This window comes from Gordionus sp. m RMFG-2023, chromosome 4 (genome assembly GCF_954871325.1).
Source record: "Gordionus sp. m RMFG-2023 chromosome 4, tfGorSpeb1-WG-v2, whole genome shotgun sequence".
NCBI classification, from domain to species: Eukaryota; Metazoa; Nematomorpha; class Gordioida; order Chordodea; family Parachordodidae; genus Gordionus; species Gordionus sp. m RMFG-2023.
The window spans coordinates 12629348-12648464 of record NC_088778.1 but is presented as its reverse complement, the minus strand read 5'-3'; the positions used below and the strand labels follow the sequence as shown (position 1 = coordinate 12648464).

The following is a 19117-nucleotide window of genomic DNA, read 5'->3' as shown; positions in this document are numbered from 1 at the left end:
ACGAGTGGTCTTATCCATGGCGGTGTAAAACCACAAATTTTTCTATTTATACAAATAATAGGAGGGAGAGTATGAATAGGGTACTCAAAACCCTAATAAAAAAACATTTTAACAAATTTTTTCAAAAATTTGAATATTTGTATAGATACCTCAAATGAGGAAAAAAATCATAATGTGATTATGAATCTTAAAAAAATATCTACAAGAAGTTATCCAGAAAATAGTGTAAAATTCAAATATCAAAATATATTGACTAATGCTGCCTTTAAAAGGATATTAGAAAAGCTAAATTTATCAATATCCCATGATGAAGGAAATTCAACTTTAACAGTATTACCCTCAAATTGTAGTTGTGGATATTTAGAATCTATTTTATTACCATGTAGGCATATTTTTGAATATAGAAGATTGAATGGTATAGATCTGTTTGATCAAAATTTATGTCATCCAAGATGGCAGAGAGATTACTTTATGAATTCAAAAATTTACATGATGACTGATAAAAATAATATACTTACTAATAATATTAATCAAAATGATATCGATGGCACTAGAATTAATCATACTATCAATGAAAAAAAAATTCTATCATCTGATGAAAAATTCAGAAAAGTAAAGGATATAATGCAAAATATATCATCATTATCATCTCAGATGAATCAAAATGCATTTATCAAAATATATACATACTTAAAATATGTTTATAAAGATCTATGTCAGCCTACTCCTAAAATTTTTGAACAATTTGAACATGCTATCAATATATTTAATCCAACATCAGGATTTAAATTTAATGACATGGGTAATCATTTTTTTTAGAATTTATTAATAATTTTTTTTAATGAATTAGAATATATTCTGTAAACTTTAAAAAATATATATAAAAGATGTTGAACAAAAACCAGAAAATCCACTGAAACAAGTTAGTGAAGTAGAAATCAATTTCAATAATATTAAAAATATTGAAATGCCAGAAAAAATGAGTCCTGGATATTTAAAAAGACGCAAAGATGCTAAAAATATGAGAAAAGGTTTGATCTTTAAATTCATTTATATTATTTGTGAAAAGTGAAAGTGATGAAAGAAAAACAAATAAATAACATCAATATAATGGACAAAGAAAATAATCACAACTTTAAGCATTTGATAGATATGAAAGGTTATAAATTTTAGAGTTACATCTATATCACTTTTTTTGGCTAATAGCAAATATTGTTTATATGAAAAGCAAAAAATTTTTTTATGTCTTTACAATATATTTTTTTTAGATACTAGTTTTCCCTCATCAATAAAAATTTTCACAAATAGTAAACCCTTACAAACTCTTTCTGAAAACACAAGTATTTTTTTATAAATTTTTATACTAATTGCATAATATATTTTCAAGATTCTACCAGTTTACATTCATCAATGCAAACATTTATAGGTTATTATACATTGTTAGATAAGATTTTTATATAAACTTAATTTAATTTTTTATATATATATTATTTTTAGGATGTGCTAATGCTAAAAAGCACACTGCTGGCTCATCAGATAAAAATATAGTTATCCATTCTTGTGATTATGATAGACAAAAAGATTCTTTTAGTAATTTACTTAATTATATTATTATCGGATGTTTTTCTTGTAGGGCCTCTATTAAATACAAATCAATTACAAAAAAAGATATTATCAAAGGATACTTCTGCGAAAACGAACAATGTACTCCACAGTTCCTGTAAATAACTTTTATTATATATACCTGATTATTTTATTTTAGTACTACCACATGGAACTAGTATTAGGCCATTAAATCCTTTTAGTAATAGACCACTTTAATAATATTTAATATTTATTTCTTTAAGGGATTTTACCAAATAATATGCCCAAACTGACATTACCATTAAATAACATCACAAATGTCCCAACCAGGGTTGCCATGTCTCCCCCCATCAGTGGGAGTCTCCCACAATTTTTTAGTTTACCCACATACATCTCACTCCCACAAAACTCCCACAATTAGAAATCTCCCGCAAAAAGCTCCCACAATTTTTTAATTTCTCCCACAATTTTTTTTTTAGCATTTTAATGTTTTTAATATATAAATAATAATTTTGAGAGACAGTATTTGATTATTTTTATATTTTTAAAATAAATTTTAAATATTTATTCGAAAAATATGTCTAGTTCTTTTATTTTATTTTTCCGCTCTAAAATATATTTTTTATAAAATTCTCCAATTCTCCACTCGACATTTTCAAAATTTTTGTGTTAGAAAGAATAGAAATTAGAACAGTATGTATAATTATTATAAATATATTTTAAATTACTTAATATATTTTATATCGTTATCTAGAATTGCAGTGCTCCACTCGACATTTTCAAAATTTTTGTGTTAGAAGAATAGAACTTTTAGAAGTGGATATTATTCTAATCTCTAATTCTTTTAAATAAAGTTAGTGGATGAATAATATTGATTAAATAATATTTTTCACTACTTTTATACTATTCCATAAAGTATATGTCAAGCAAAAGATTATAAATATAATTGATCAGCGTCTACATGGCAGAAAATTTGATGGAGACAAACCCCTCCAAAATCTACCCATACCCACCTAAAAAAAATCCTGCGGCCTTCGGCCGCGAAATTTACAGACCTACGATGGTATAGTGATTTTATTTAAAAAATCTTATCTGCCACCATTTATAACCTTACAACATAATTCTATTTACAATCTTTCAAGCCTATTTAGGGAAAAAAAATTTAAAAATTTGTAAGTGATAATGAACTTTTATTTAAATAATGCAATCTTTTCATAATTTGGTATTCACTTTATTTTCATAAAATATATATAAGTGAATTAAATGAGATAACATATTAATATTTCTATGAAAAAGATCTAAAATATTGTAAAAAATATAAGACGAATAAATTTAAAGAGGTATATTTAGCTTGATTCCACATAATTAAAAACATGTATTGTAAATAGAGCTATTATATAAAATATTAGAATAAAATGAATTATAGTATATTTTGCATTGAAATTATAAAATGTTAAATTAAATATACATTATTTAAAAGCCTATATATTCGCTGTGAAAAAGATACATTAATTATTTTATTAATAATTTGGATAACCTTATTGATGTTAAAGCAAATTGTGTTATAATATCATCAATTGTAAATTTTTCAAAAACATCAATTTCGCTGGATATTAACAGTAAATTTTCCAAAAATGGGTCCGAAATTTTATTCCGCATTCGAGTTTTGTTAATTTTTACTTTACTCATGGCTCTTTCGGCTGAACAGGAAGTTGTAGGAAGGGTTAATAAATATTTATATAATAAATTTAAATTTGAATAAGAATTTAATTGATTTAAAAGTCGGTATGGTAATATAAAAGAAAATTTTATCCATTTTTTTATTTTGGTCATGATTTCGCTGTTGATATTTTCTTTGGTAATTTGATCGTTTGCAATACCTTTAATTATATACAATTACAAATAAAATATCAATAAATTACTTTCATCAATATATAACGCGTCATTCTTTTTAACTTTTAAAAGATCTTCGCAAAAAATGATTGATTGAGACTCCAAATATAAAGAGCGAAAATCATTATATTCATCAACAATGTTTTGGACATCCAATTGATAAGTATTACAAATTTCGGATATTTGCCATCCTTCTATTTTTTCATTATCCATAATTCCAGCGGGAGTAAAAATGGATATCTGTGATAAAAAATTTAAACAATCATAATTAAATCGATCATTTAGGTGATTAATTATTGCATTTAGAACAGGGAAAAATATTTCCGTTCTATATCTATAATAATAAATAATAATTTAAATTTTTTTAATTTATTCAACTTGTTTTTTTTTGTTCAACATAATTATTGAATTCTGTTTGATCCAATTTGAATATTGATTTCATATTATACAAATCAGTTATTACATTATTCTTTTTCAAAAAACTATTAGATAAGGAATGTAATTTTAAAAATATATTGTCTCCATTAGCTATATTTTAAAATTATTTATAGAAATAGTAACTAATATTAACCTTTTAGTTTTTGTAATTTATTTTTTGTATGTTGTATTAATTTGGTTACCAAAGCCAAATCATTACCAACTGCCTGCATTTCAATACAAGCCTCATGTGTACATTTCAATATTTCTTTCAAAATAAAAAGACTTAATATAAAATTTTCATCTTTAATTCTTGATAATAACCCATCGGCAATGGAAGAGGTGCTTGGGTCATTAGAATCTTTTAATTCAACTAATGATGCTAAAATATGTTCATAAACATCTAAAAAGATTTCTACAGATTTGTAGGATGATGACCAATTTCTGAAAATATATAAGTTTCAAGTTTCATTAAAAATATTTTATTTACCTTGTTGTGTTTTTAATTCTTTTAAGAGATTTCTTGGACTTTCTCATTTGATATTTAACAAACACACTTTGACGTCTAACTCCATTCATAAAATTATATAACTCATCTAATATTCCCATTGCCTTTTTCATTTCAATTTTGCATCCACAAACATGAGCAACTACTAAATTTAGCCGATGTGCATGGCACCAAATATAGATGGCTTTTGGAGCCTCTTTCAATATTAAAGCCTGCATTCCTTTGTATACTCCTCTCATATTCCCTGCACCATCCATACTTTGTCCAACCAAATAATCAAGAGGAAGACCAAGATCATTAAACTTAGAAAAAACATGTTTCTTTATATTTTCCCCAGTGGTTTCTGATGTTGTAAAAACATGTATGATCCTTTCTACAGGATGTGGATGCAGATCATCTTCTATATACCGTACAAGCAAAGCTATGCATTCTTTTTTAGACACATCATATGTTCCATCTAATATGATGCTATAGGCACGATTCTCTTTAATTGTTTGAATAATGCTTTTTGTTATTTTTATCTTAATAATTTCAGTTATTTTTTTCACGTGGCCATATGACAGTAAATTTATATAAGGTCTCGAAATTTTATCTGATTTTTTTCTCCGCAATTTTTCGTTGTTATCCATGTATGCACGTAAAGTTGGAACCGTTTTTGCCATTAATTTTATGAGACACATAAAATTACCTTCATTCGAATTAGAACCCCAAAAGGCTATATTACATTTTATAAGGTACATAATGGCATTGATAATATTATGAACTATATTACGATTTTCCATGATTATATCAAGCTTATTTGATAGCAAATGATCTTGAATGCGTTTATTTGCAAGCCAAGTCATGTTTGCATATTCACAATCTTTATGAAGAGAAGATGCTTCGTGTCTCTCTAAGTCACGCTTTATGTTTTTCCAATTATTTACCCCATGTTGAGTCCAAAAAGTATTGGACTTAGGGCCACCAAACATAATACAATATAGACAAAAGACTTTGTCTAAAGTAGTGCTATAAGATAGCCAATTTCTGGGGTTGAGGGAACCATCTATATTAACCTTTCTATAATAGGTTATATTCATGCTCCTGTTTAAAAAGTAAAAAAAAATATATTGGTATAGAAATAATGGATGGGTAAAAATTAATGAAAATAAATATTATTTAAAACCTCTTGTTAGTAACAGGATATTGAAATTTATTTGTACATGGCTGACAAGGGCCTACAGCAATTATGAAATTTATCAAAATATTTGTCATCCTAAATAATATAAAGTGAAAAGGGTCATTTGGTTCCTTTTTTTTGTATAGCTGAATAAGACTTGGACTTTGAATATCCTCATAATTTATTCCCTTCAAAAGTCATTATATAAATTTTATTTAAATATAATGCCTCATGCAAAGTAAGTGCCTCACTAGAACCGGGGATTGGATGAGGAGATAATACAATTTGTGAATCTTCAATATTGGAGATTTGCTATAAATAAAGAGTATAATTTGTTTACTTATGAGAATCTATTTTTAATATAATTTCAGCCAAATGGTCATTTTATTCTTAGCTACATTATAATTAAGTTAATCAATAAATGTTGGAAATATTTAAATGTCCTAATTTATTTTCTTCAAAAGTTATCATATAATTCGTATTTAAATTAAATACCTCATCATGCAAAGTAAGCGCCTCACTGGAACTGGGGATTGGATGAGAAGATAATACAATTTGTGAATCTTCAATATTGGAGATTTGCTATAAAGAGTATAATTTGTTTACTTATGAAAAACTATATTTTTAATAAAATTTTAGTCAAATGGTCATTTTATTCTTAACTACATTATAATTAAGTTTTTAATAAAGGTTGGAAATATATAATTAACCTCATAATCATAATTTATTTCTTTCAAAAGTTATCATATAATTCGTATTTAAATTAAATACCTCATCATACAAAGTAAACACCTCACTGGAACTGGGGATTGGATGAGGAGATAATACAATTTGTGAATCTTCAATAACTGAGATTTTCTATAAATAAAGAGGAGTTTAATTTCTTTCCTTATGATAACTATATTTTTAATAAATTTTTAGGCAAATGATAATTTTTTTAAACTACATTATAATTAAGTTTTTAATAAATGTTTTAATTTTACATGAATACATGATTGAGAAAACAGGTATTAAAAATATTATGAAGTCCAACATAAAGTTATCAGGTTACAATGGAAAGATGATACAAGTAATAGGTAAAGCACAAGTGAATGTAGAATACAAAGGGAATTCACATATTTTGAACGCAATAATCATAAACATCAATATGACTTTGTTAGATCATGTAAAAACATTTTTAAAATATACTTGAAAGATTCATAGGCATGATAGATGCAGATTAATATAAAACTGCGATCACATGAAGAAATCATAAAACAATATTATAATGACTATAAAAATAAAAACAATATTAAGTATAAATAAAATTGTGAAATTCATGATGAAAGTATATTATCTAAAGAAATTCTAATAGCTAAATAAAACAATGATAATAAACTTACCTAATATAACACATAATGTAAATAAAGGGGATGAAACTCACACAGATAACATTTTGAAAATAGTTGATTCCAAATCATATTTTATAAGATTTATATTTAAAAAAAGTAAAAGAATTTGAAGTCTTAATTCAATTAAAGATGAAAAGATTTAAATTTAAAAATTCCTAGAAATTAACATTACCTTATTTTACTACATTATATTAACTTAATAAGTTTTTTTAATACTTTGGTTTTAAATTATTATTATTAACTTATTAAACATATTGTTAAATTGAACTTTATAAAGTATATATAGATATAAAAATAGTGTGATAAACAGTTAAAAAACATTAAATAATAATATATATAATTAATTTTCTCTATACCCTGACTACTTTAATATTAATATTATTCTGGTAAAATTTTAAATCAGTTTCTATTAATTCACAAATTTATAGTTACAATAATAAATAAAAATATTACTTTTTGGAAGTAAGATGTTATTGTCTTTTTTTGCAACTGGGTTTCAACTCCATTTGTGATATTATATGGAATATCACAATTTAAAGATACCCAATTATTATTATCTCTTTTGATGGCTACCTTTGTAAATTTCATATCAACTGGCTTGACATGAGGATGTTTATGTTTATAATGTTCATGTATCTTGTCACTTCTTTTTAGAAGTTTTGCAATTTTTAATATTGCACTTAACTTTAAATATGGTTTTGTTACTTGGCATCTAGAAAGAAATAATTATTATAATATAATTTTTTACATATTATGTTTTTTATTATTCTTTGCTTGCTGATATATGTTTTTATGCATGACTCAAAAAATTACCTAAAATTTATCCTGCTAAAATCTATAAATTTATTAAAAAACATAATATAAATATATTAACCTCTAAGAAAAGTACCAAATAGGAAATGTGTAAATATTAACTTGATAAAATGCTAAATGAAAATCGTTGACAAAGAAAATTTATATTATTTATTAATTGACAAATATCTTTACTTTAATTGACATTTTTCAGAAAATCAAACGATAACCATCATAATCGTATCAATTAATGGATTAAAAAAAGATTATAATTCAAATCAAAAATTACCCACCAAAAATCAATACCTACCCCCAAAAAAATAATGCCTACCCCCAAAAAATTAATATCAACCCCTTAAAATCGATACCTACCCCCAAAAATGCTAATATATTTTGGAGGCATTTGTCTCCTACCCCCCCCCCCCCCTCCCGGCCATGTAGACGCTGATTGATATATTATTCAACAATAGCTCAGTTATAACAAACGACAATCTACCAAATATTATCATTTTAAAAATATGCGTACCATCATGCAAAATGCATATGCTATCTGTCATCACAATGTGGGTCGAATCTTTTCCACATAATATTTAACGACTCCAAAATAAGTGCTAACTTTACTTGTGGTAGGACAAAAATGAGCAAGGCTATCACAAATATGTTAGGACCTGAATCCAAGAGGTCAATTCTAGACGATTTGAAAGAAGGACATCCATATGCTATTTTAACAGATGCATCAAATAAGGGAAATATTAAAACATTTTCCCTCATCCTTCGCTATTTCAACAAGAATAAGGGCATTTCTATAAAACTATTGAAATTTTTTTCATCCGATAATGAAAAATCCAACGATATAGCTAACCACATAATGGTAAATATAGCTGATTCAGGGTTATCAATGAGTTGCATGTCAGCTTTCTGCGCTGATAATGCCTGTTAATTTTGGCAAGAATCAAAGTGTATTTACCGAATTGAGGCAGCACAATAATGAATTAATACCAATTGGCTGTATATGCCATATACTGCATAATTCTTGCAAGAAGGCAATGAATGTACTATCTGTAGATGTCGAAGTAATTGTGATGAAATGTTTTAACGAATTTAGTTCATCAACTAAAAGAGTCACTGAATTAAAAGAATTGGTGGAGTAGTCTGATGTGGAATGGTGTGAGTTGTTGCGATATGTACCTATCAGGTGGTTATCATTAATACCTGCCATCGAGAGAATTTTAAAATTTTACGAACCCTTAAAGAAATACTTCTTAAATAAAGATTTTAAAAGCTGTCCTAAAATTTTGAAAAATTTTTTCGAGGATGAATTGTCAGAAGCATATTTGGGATTAGTTTCACATGTAGGAAATCTACTTCATGTAGTTAATATTCAGTTGCAATCAAAAGATTCTTTATTGATAAAGATTCACAAAATCTTGCTACAGCTCTGTTCATCTCTACAGTTAAAAATAGATAATAAATTTTATGGCGCTATTGCTAAAAATATTATATTAAAATGCTCAAATAATACTCTAATTAATACATTTTTAAATGAAGCAGATATTTTTATTAAGACAATTTTAGAATATTTACAATCAAAATTTGATTTTAATAACTTCTATTTACAAATGTTTAAATATTATGACCTTGGAACAGAAACCATCATTTGATGGTTTTTGTAATTTATTAAATATATTAAAATTACCGATAGACATAGAAGCCTTGTTTGAAGAGATCGTAATTTTTTCCATTTTTTATGATTCACCAGAATACTTAAAGTTAGATGGTCTAAAAGCAGAGGAGAAATGGGTGGAATTTTTTTGTAATAACGATAAATCCCCATGCTTGGGAAAAATTTGTGAGTATGTTTCTCCTTACCTCATTCTAATGCCTCATCGGAGCGCATTTTTAGCCTGATGAGGACTGCCTGGAGAAAGGAGAGAAATCGAATTGCTTTAACAACATTAGACGCCGAGTTAATGGTTAAACAAAATTATAAAATGTCATGCCAGGAATTTTATAAATATCTTAATAACGACGGTAAACGTTTAGTTCCATTATTTAAATCTCAAATAAAATATAATTAACTATAACTATTTGACTTTCTATATTTTATAAAATCTTATTTATACATTTGCATAAAATCAAATTAATTTATTTTTTACATTGTAAAATTAATATTTTGAATATTTTGGCAAATCATTAAAATAAAGAAGCATTACAATCTCCTCAAACATGACATCATATTAAATCTTATTAATAATTACGATAATAGTAATAATATTCTTACTTTGGTATTTCTGCAGCATAATTTAGTGAACCATTATTAAATTATATTCTTCTGATTGCAACTGCATATTAACAGCATATAGTAGATCTCCTATATGTAAAATTCCTAAATATACTTTTGCCATTTATTTTTGAAATTTCAAAATATTAGGACAGCTTTTATAATCTATTTATTTTTTAAAGGTTTGTAAAATTTTAAAATTCTACGATGGCGCGTATTAGGAGGAACCTGTCAACCAACATTAAGCTGACTCAATTCTGTAAATACACTCTGGTTTTTGCCAAATTCACTGAGGAATTATCAGATCAGAAAGCTGCCATGCAATTCATTAGTAATGCCAAATCTGCCATATGGATATTTCATATCTGGAGAAAATTTTTTTAATAGTTTTATTGAAATGACATTAATTTTGTTGAAATAGGGGAGGATCAAGGGAAATGTTTTGATATCTCCTTATTAGATACATCTGTTAAAATTGCATATGTTTGCACATCTATTAAATCGTCAAGAATTGACCTTCTGGATTTATATCCTAAAACATTGATAATAGCCTTGCTCATTAGTGTTCTACAAAGTATACTTTTTATTTATATTAGTCGTTAAATATTATGGGGAAAGATTCTATCAACATTGTGATGTTAAGTAGCTCTCTTAATATTATACTGCATACCATTTCCGCAACTGTAGTTGCATCTGTATTATTTCTTATTTTTGAAGAATATTTTTGTTTTGCAATAGATGTTGATAGACTGCCCTGTACTGATTTATGCTTTGAAGATTTTTGATGCCTCAAAATATCATATTCCCTTCCCCCATTGTATTAACTAAATACTGTAGAACAACTTCCCTGCACTGATTATAATTATTTTTTACATTGTAAATTTAAAATTGTTTGTTTTTTTATAAAATCTTATTTATACATTAGCATAAAATATATTTTTTTACATTGTAAAATTACAATTTTTTTATAAAATTTTATCTTGTTATTCTTTTGCATTTAAAAAAGATCGTTGGTTATTATTTTTAAACAAAATTAATATATTATAATAAATCAATGTTATTTTAATAATAAAGATAGTATTTAAGAAATTTTGTGTCGTACTATAATTACCTATTTTGAAAAATAGCTGCTTATTTTATTTTGGAAAATAGTTACCTATTTTATTTTGAAAAAGAGTTGGATATTTTATTTTGAAAAATAGTTGGCTATTTTATTTTGAAAAATAGTTGGCTATTTTATTTTGAAAAAGAGTTGGATATTTTATTTTGAAAAATAGTTGGCTATTTTATTTTGAAAAATAGTTGGCTATTTTATGTTATTCTTTTGCATTTAAAAAAGATCGTTGGTTATTATTTTTAAACAAAATTAATATATTATAATAAATCAATATGTTATTTTAATAATAAAGATAGTATTTAAGAAATTTTGTGTCGTACTATAATTACCTATTTTGAAAAATAGCTGCGTATTTTATTTTGGAAAATAGTTACCTATTTTATTTTGAAAAAGAGTTGGATATTTTATTTTGAAAAATAGTTGGCTATTTTATTTTGAAAAAGGCTATTTTATTTTAAAAAAGAGTTGGATATTTTATTTTGAAAAATAGTTGGCTATTTTATTTTGAAAAATAGTTGGCTATTTTATTTTGAAAAATAGTTGGCTATTTTATTTTGAAAAATAATTACCTATTTTATATTTATAAAAAATAATAAGCGGATAACTGGCCGGGCTTTTGCGGACCGTTTTTTAGCAATTTTCATATTTCTCCCACAATTTTTATATTACTCCCACAAAATACCGAATTTCTCCCACAATTTGAAAATTTTGACCTGGCAAACCCTGGTCCCAACTTCAAATTTTTCTTTTGTGAAAGTTGGGAATATATCTACAAGCTCAAATCAAATTAGAACGCTATCATTTTTTAAATAAAATATTTAATATTATTTTTTATATAATCAATAGTACAAATATTATTTTTTTATAAATTATATATCTTATAATAAAAAATGACCTTCAAAAAATATGTTTTATTGAGTCACTTCTAAATAATGCAATAATAAAGAACAGGGAAACTTTTTATGGGCTGCTTTACGTTATTTTGGCTATTTAGAAGGGTAAGATATAAAAAAAATTAAAGATGTTTTGGAAAATAAGGCAAGATTATAGGATTTGCAAATGAATTGATCAAAATGTAGGCCAAATTTGCAAAACAATGAAAATAAAATTTTTTAATAAGATTTAAGAATACTATCATTTTGGTTTAATTTATGTGCTAAGAATAAAATTAACATAAAGAAATATAGTTAAAATTGAATCAAAGGTGATATTATTAAATTCAAATAAAATATATGATAATTTAAAATATTTATTCATAATTATATCAGAATTCACATTAAAATGAAAAGTTGTTTATTCTTTTTATTTGACTTATAAAAAATATAAATTTCTCTTTTGATGGAAACAAAAGCTTAATGTTTTATTATCTTTAAACTCTTTTTCTTCTAAAAATTTTAACTGGCCCTTAAAAGGGCCTTTGGGTATTATATGGAGGTTATATTGTTTATTTCTATTGTATATTTCTTGACTTTATTGTCACTTGCTACATAGAAGACTTATTTTGAATATAATAAAATGATAATAAACATTGTTTAATCTAAATAATTATTTTATTATAGTGTTTATGGTATTGATTTTTTATCTTAACTTAATTGAAATATTTTAACCAATAAGTATAAGAAGTAAAACAACTTAAGATTGAATTATAAAATTTATTTTAAATTGAAATCCAAAATGGGTAGATAATATTTAACTTAGTTCAATCAGCAATTAAGCCAATAAGTCAGTTATGCAATAGTAGTAAGAGTAACACTATAGATAGCTGTTAAAAATAGAATTAAATAAAATTAGAGAAGCTTATATTAGCTACTATGGTTTTCAAGATTCTTTGGAATAATTTGGAAGCCAATTATTTGAAGAAAAAAAGTTTTATTAGTGAATTTTCATCGGTGAGCAAAATTTTAAGTCTCATTTGTACTGTTTTTGATAAAATACATGCAGAAAAAATAAAATCAACCTCTGAGTGATAATATATGAAATTAAATCAAACTGACTAAAATATGTTATGATTCATTGGGAATTATTTATATCTCATTTATGCATATTCTTAGACAACATATAAATTGATAAAAATATTTGTTTCTTAAAGTATTGGATAATATTAGCTATCTTTATACCTGCAAATCATTAAATGATTCAAATTGAGCCCCAACCTATTAAATAGATTATAGAGTAAGATAAAAATTTTAGGTAAAACTTTTAATAATTACATTTCAAGTCAATAGTAAATATATTATTAAAAATATTGTTATCTCTAAATTTATTTGACTTTTAGAAGTTATATTGTCTAAATCAAAATTGCTTTGATGCTCATCCATAAGAATCTAGTATGATATAAGCTTTTTTAAAAAAAATATTCATATTCAAATCTGCTATGAGAATTCACATTATAATGAAAAGTTGTTTATTTCTTTTTTGACTATAAAAAATATAAATTTTTCTTTGGATCAAAACAAAAGCTACATTTTAAAACAAAAAAAATTTCAAAAGGGCCTTTGTGTATTTAATATAAATCAGATTCTTTGGCAAAAAGAGAATACTTTATAACAATTTATTAATCCTGTCAATAGTTTATTTCTGTGTATACTTCTTGTCTTTATTGTCGCTTGCTAAATAGAAGCCTTATTTTGAATATAATAAAATGATAATATAAAATGTTTAATCTAAAAATGAAAAACTAAACAATTATTTAAACATTCAATATGGGCATTCAATTTATATTATAAAAGTAATCGTATTATATACACAATATTTAAAATTTAATGAAACAGGTTATTTCGCATTCGCTCAATTCTGGCTGACTGAGATAAAAAATCAATACCATAATAATAAAATAATTTCATTGTTACTTCTATTTTTTTTTGACTTGTAAAAGTTATTTCTTCATCTAAATCATAATTGCTTTGATATTCATCCATAAGAATCTAATATAGGGTAAAAAATATTAATGAGTTGGGTATAAATTAATAATCATTATTATTTGGATTTTTTTTTGTGCTAATATTTATATCATAATCTTGAATTAATAGAGAGATGGTAAATAAGGGGTAGTATATTTAATTTAACCATTCCAAATATCGCAAATAGTTTTTATTTGTATGTTCAACTACTTACATTTTTGATTAGGGCTTGTATTTAAAGAGAACCAGGGTGGGCCTAACAACTTAAGTAAAAAATTTGAATAGGGTGGGTAGCACAAAGGCTAACATTTAACCTGTCCAGTGTGCCAAAAGGAATAACCTGTTTTATTAAATTTAAAATTATTATTGTAACTAAGTATATAACAATATACTTTTATAATATAAATTGAGTAAAAAAATACTTGGCTATCAAGGTACTGTAAAATGAACAGGTACTGTAAAAGGAATAGGTGCTGTAGAATGAACAGTTACTGTAAAAGGAATAGATACTGTAAAAGGAATAACCTGTTTTATTAAATTTTAAATATAAAATTATTATTGTAACTAAATATATAACAATATACTTTAATATAAATTGAGTATAAAAATACTTGGCTATCAAGGTACTGTAAAATGAACAGGTACTGTAAAAGGAATAGGGTCTGTAAAAGGAATAACCTATTTAATTAAATTTTAAATATTGTGTATATAAATACGATTACTTTTATAATATAAATTGAATGTCCATATTGAATGTTTAAATAATTTAGTTTTTCAAATAAAATAATTATAAAACGAACATTTATAAACGAGAGCTTTCGTAATTTTATTTATTTATTTACATAAAAATAAATATATGACGTATTTTGGCGTGCTTGTTAATTCACGTGATATATAGCGCATCGCCCTCTAACGTTGAATACACAACAGAGCTACGCTAGGTTTTCCTCATTTCCATCTAATTGGAACAATTTAATTTGGGTATAAAAGTAAAAATATGAGGAGCCCTCCACACGTTTGTGGGCAAGCCGCACGTACTTGTAGGCACAACATTTCGAAAAATGTTGCTTAAACCTCTATAGGCTTTAATTTAAAAGGAGTGGGACAAAGAAAAAGCCTATACCCGAGAACTACAGTATAATTTAATTACTTTAAAGGTGGGTGATGGCTGATTTTAAGCTTAATTTCTTTAGTGTAAGTTATAATTGCTATCAATATTGTGATATAATGTTCATAGAATCTGTAAATAAATGATTAAAATAAAATAATATTTACCGTTCTATCACTGCATTTGATCAACGTTCAAGCTACAAAATCTAATCTTATTTCCAATTTTTGTAAAGAATTTGTCATTGTTCTAGCCAAAGGAATCAAAGGAATGACATTTAATTTTCTAAAACCATGCTATTTTGAATGAATGTCGAACTTATATTCTTCAAATTTATGAAAAACATGAAAAAAATAGTGCACGCTTACCGTGCATTATCGGCAGTGGCTAGGTTCCCCCATATTTTGGGGGAACTTAGATAAAATTCTAGGCTCCCCCATATTTTGGGGGAACTTAGATAAAATTCTAGATACCCCCAATTTTTGACTTATACTTTTAAGCTTATTAGATACATATATTTAAAATCTGGGGGCAATAAGAAAAAATGATACTTTTAAGCTTATTAGATACTTATAATGAAAATGTGGGGGCAATAAGAAAAATTGATACTTTTAAGCTTATTAGATACTTATAATGAAAATGTGGGGGCAATAAGAAAAATTGATACTTTTAAGCTTATTAGATACTTATAATGAAAATGTGGGGCAATAAGAAAAATTGATACTTTTAAGCTTATTAGATACTTATAATGAAAAAATGGGGGCAATAAGAAAAATTGATACTTTTAACATAGAAAAATTGATACTTTTAAGCTTATTAGATACTTATAATGAAAACATGGGGGCAATAAGAAAAATTGATACTTTTAAGCTTGTTAGATACTTATAATGAAAATGTGGGGGCAATAAGAAAAATTGATACTTTTAAGCTTATTAGATACTTATAATGAAAATGTGGGGGCAATAAGAAAAATTGATACTTTTAAGCTTATTAGATACTTATAATGAAAATGTGGGGGCAATATAGAAAAATTGATACTTTTAAGCTTATTAGATACTTATAATGAAAATGTGGGGGCAATATAAGAAATTGATACTTTTAAGCTTATTAGATACTTATAATGAAAATGTGGGGGCAATATAAGAAATTGATACTTTTAAAGAAAAATTGATACTTTTAAGCTTATTAGATACTTATAATGAAAATGTGGGGGCAATAAGAAAAATTGATACTTTTAAGCTTATTAGATACTTATAATAAAAACATGGGGGCAATAAGAAAAATTGATACTTTTAAGCTTATTAGATACATATATTTAAAATCTGGGGGCAATAAGAAAAATTGATACTTTCAAAGAAAAATTGATACTTTTAAGCTTATTAGATTTCAAGAATTTCCTCAATAATTCCCTTGAAAGCATAAGTTGTTAATAAATCCCTGTATTTGCTCTCAGGAGATAAAGCATTATATGGAAATAAAGATTGTTTACTATTATTCATTATTGTTTTATAATTTTTTTCAAAGGCCATAGAATTTACAATGGCTGATATATCTTTGAAAAAACTGTTCAAGATTGAAAATTTTGTGATAACTTTTTTGAATTTTTGATTCATAGACTCACATCTATTATTTGTAGCATTGTAAAAATGTGGTACTGATGAACGGAATCCCAAAACCCATTTTGTTCTTATATTATGCCAATTGGTATCTAAATATTTTTGCACCTGTGGCAAATTCAAATTTGTAAGTACAGAATAACATATTATATTCTGACTCTGATCGTGCATATACCAATTTTTGCAAAGTAGTTAAAACAGTAACAACATCCTCTCCTGTTATGTTTCTTTTGAGGGTTGTTATTTCACTCCTAAAGCTGCACATAACATGAAATATACATATCTGTATATTGGCATTAGGAAAGCTTTCAAATAAGGCCTGTCTATCAGCTAGGTCCTTATCACCTATAATAACCTTAATTTTATTAATATCATTATGTTTTTTCAGGATATCACAGCAGCCTTTTACACAACAATAAGTTTCACCTTTAACAAGCCACAGAGCTGCTATTTGGGATTGCCCATGGCTGTCTATTACAAGTAGGATAAAGAGTGGCATTCCTATAATATTGTAATTTTCATATTATTACATTAATATTTTATCATTACATTTAAATCTTTTTAAAGTAAAAATGCCATAAGTAGATTTAAAATATTAAAAACTAAATTATTACTTTATCTATTGAGGTTATAAATATAATTGTTTTACCTATATTATTGAGTTTATATGTTGCATCAATAAAAAGGACCTCTGGATAGAATTTTAGATTATGGGACATATTAGAATCTTGGTAAAATATTCCCATCAATTGATTATTTTCCTCTATTATTTCAACGATAGCTCCATTATCTTCCTTTAATTGTTGATAAACATTAAAAAGTATATTATTTGAAGGTTTATTGAGGTTGCTCCCAATATTGTGGATATCCTTTAAGGTTATCATTTTTCCTGTTTTTAATATGACTTCCTGTATTTTCACTTTATTTCCTTTTATAGAAAGAGATTGTTCAACAAATTGTCTCTTTGAAGGTGACAATTGTCTTTGTTTAGGTAGAAGCTTAAAAAGCTTTTCATCTAAAAATATTAAAGTATATTTATATATGATTATAATAAATCTAACCTAGCTCATGATTTGTATGAATATCATCCAATTTATGGATAACTAGATAGTGTCCTGAAGTATATTTTACAAGGTGTACCACTAATTTGAAGATACAATTTTTACGTAGGCTTGAGGTTTTTCTAATACCTCTGGATCTGGATACTTTTTGAAGGCCATATTTGCAAATAAAAGTAGCCCTTTTGTACTTAAATTGTATAATATCCTCCTTAGTGTTAGGTGGTTTAAGTATATCAGATTTGTGAATAACAATATTCGTGAAATATTGTTTTTCATAAATTGCTAATGCTAAATTAAAATCAACTATTGATTTAAATTTTGCATTTATCTAAAAATATAATATAAACATTGTTATAAGTAAATTGTTTACCTTTATACTGGATTCTGTATCATCCATAATGGTATAATTATAGTATTAAATGTATAAAATATTGCATTTATCTAAAAATATAATAACACATTGTTATAAGTAAATGGTTTACCTTTATACTGGATTCTGCATCCAAAATGGTATAATTATAGTATTAAATGTATAAAATATTGAATTTATCTAAAAATATAATATAAACATTGTTATAAGTAAATTGTTTACCTTTATACTGGATTATGTATTATCAAATGGTATATTTAATTGAATAACGGTAAAAATATATTGGCGGGAAATTCAAAAAATGGGGGCACCTAGCCTTTGCGTGCATTTATCATTACCCTGATGCTTACTACCAAGTGAATGTATGGAAATATTCTAAATACCAACCTAATTTGCTAAATACCGACCAAAATTTATTAAAATGTAATAAGATCCTTATTATTTAATATGTTAATACGGAATCAAGTGGTCGAGTCCGGCCTCCTATATATTATCCCCCCAAGGATGCAACCACCAAGTTAGAATAAGAAAAAAAAACATGATCATTCCTGGGATTCGAACCCGGGACCATGGGATAAGTAAACCATCTTGCCTACAGGCCATAGAGGCTTTCCAAAGTTCACGATTTTTCAAATATATATTATAAATATATTTGGTAGTGCCTATCCAAATGAAAAATGAACAAAATTCAAATTTGATAGATGGTACCTTAAGGCACCAAGCATCATTAACCTAAAAATTACATGATTATATACTGTAAATCTACGACATATAATATTCCACTGCTTGTATTGTGCTTTAATTTTTTTATTTAATTTATGATTTAATTTTATCAATAGTTTTATAATTATATTTTACTTTTATTATGATAAATAAATTAAAATTACTCACTTTATAAAAAATTATTTTTGATATATTAT

General features: G+C 25.4%; 3 protein-coding genes and 1 long non-coding RNA gene across 5 annotated transcripts; 1 reads left to right on the top strand and 3 right to left on the bottom strand.

The window, feature by feature from the left end:
* The first annotated feature begins 219 nt into the window (after positions 1-219).
* Positions 220-2050, top strand: LOC135928451 (uncharacterized). 2 transcript variants are annotated; one of them, XM_065464916.1, is made up of 9 exons: positions 220-802; positions 888-1031; positions 1076-1159; positions 1269-1340; positions 1388-1426; positions 1498-1590; positions 1634-1720; positions 1763-1804; positions 1848-2050. In XM_065464916.1, the coding sequence occupies exons 1-9, from the start codon at positions 472-474 to the stop codon at positions 2003-2005; spliced, it is 1050 nt and encodes a 349-aa protein (XP_065320988.1). In that variant the 5' UTR covers positions 220-471; the 3' UTR covers positions 2006-2050. The 2 variants fall into 2 exon arrangements, with proteins under 2 accessions (XP_065320988.1, XP_065320987.1); XM_065464915.1 differs by having other exon boundaries at positions 1070-1159.
* Positions 2051-3890: 1840 nt separating this feature from the next.
* On the bottom strand, positions 3891-4449 carry LOC135928461 (uncharacterized). Its single transcript, XR_010572333.1, has 3 exons — positions 4385-4449; positions 4049-4338; positions 3891-4005 (listed from the first exon to the last, which is right to left on the bottom strand). It is a non-coding gene; the product is annotated as an uncharacterized LOC135928461 (long non-coding RNA).
* Positions 4450-4490: 41 nt separating this feature from the next.
* Positions 4491-5656, bottom strand: LOC135928637 (uncharacterized). Its single transcript, XM_065465092.1, has 3 exons — positions 5568-5656; positions 4574-5485; positions 4491-4506 (listed from the first exon to the last, which is right to left on the bottom strand). The coding sequence occupies exons 1-3, from the start codon at positions 5654-5656 to the stop codon at positions 4491-4493; spliced, it is 1017 nt and encodes a 338-aa protein (XP_065321164.1).
* A 7978-nt stretch (positions 5657-13634) lies between these two features.
* Positions 13635-18224, bottom strand: LOC135928456 (uncharacterized). Its single transcript, XM_065464926.1, has 9 exons — positions 18198-18224; positions 17828-18155; positions 17416-17781; positions 16519-17267; positions 14765-15446; positions 14654-14720; positions 14465-14567; positions 13992-14066; positions 13635-13763 (listed from the first exon to the last, which is right to left on the bottom strand). Exons 1-4 carry the CDS (start codon positions 18222-18224, stop codon positions 16843-16845), a joined length of 1146 nt encoding a protein of 381 aa, XP_065320998.1. The 3' UTR covers positions 13635-13763; positions 13992-14066; positions 14465-14567; positions 14654-14720; positions 14765-15446; positions 16519-16842.
* Between the last annotated feature and the right edge of the window lie 893 nt (positions 18225-19117).

Coding starts and splice junctions, on each gene's coding strand:
- LOC135928451 (XM_065464915.1), top strand. CDS start 472: ATGAATTCAAAAATTTACATGATGACTGATAAAAATAATATACTTACT. Junction 1,160..1,268: donor GCATTTGATAGATATGAAAG/GTTATAAATTTT, acceptor TATTTTTTTTAG/ATACTAGTTTTCCCTCATCA. Junction 1,591..1,633: donor TAGACAAAAAGATTCTTTTA/GTAATTTACTTA, acceptor TTTTTCTTGTAG/GGCCTCTATTAAATACAAAT.
- LOC135928637 (XM_065465092.1), bottom strand. CDS start 5,656: ATGACAAATATTTTGATAAATTTCATAATTGCTGTAGGCCCTTGTCAG. Junction 5,486..5,567: donor TATCCTGTTACTAACAAGAG/GTTTTAAATAAT, acceptor CTTTTTAAACAG/GAGCATGAATATAACCTATT.
- LOC135928456 (XM_065464926.1), bottom strand. CDS start 18,224: ATGGATGATACAGAATCCAGTATAAAG. Junction 18,156..18,197: donor ATACAGAATCCAGTATAAAG/GTAAACAATTTA, acceptor TTATATTTTTAG/ATAAATGCAAAATTTAAATC. Junction 17,268..17,415: donor ATATAAACTCAATAATATAG/GTAAAACAATTA, acceptor ACAATATTATAG/GAATGCCACTCTTTATCCTA.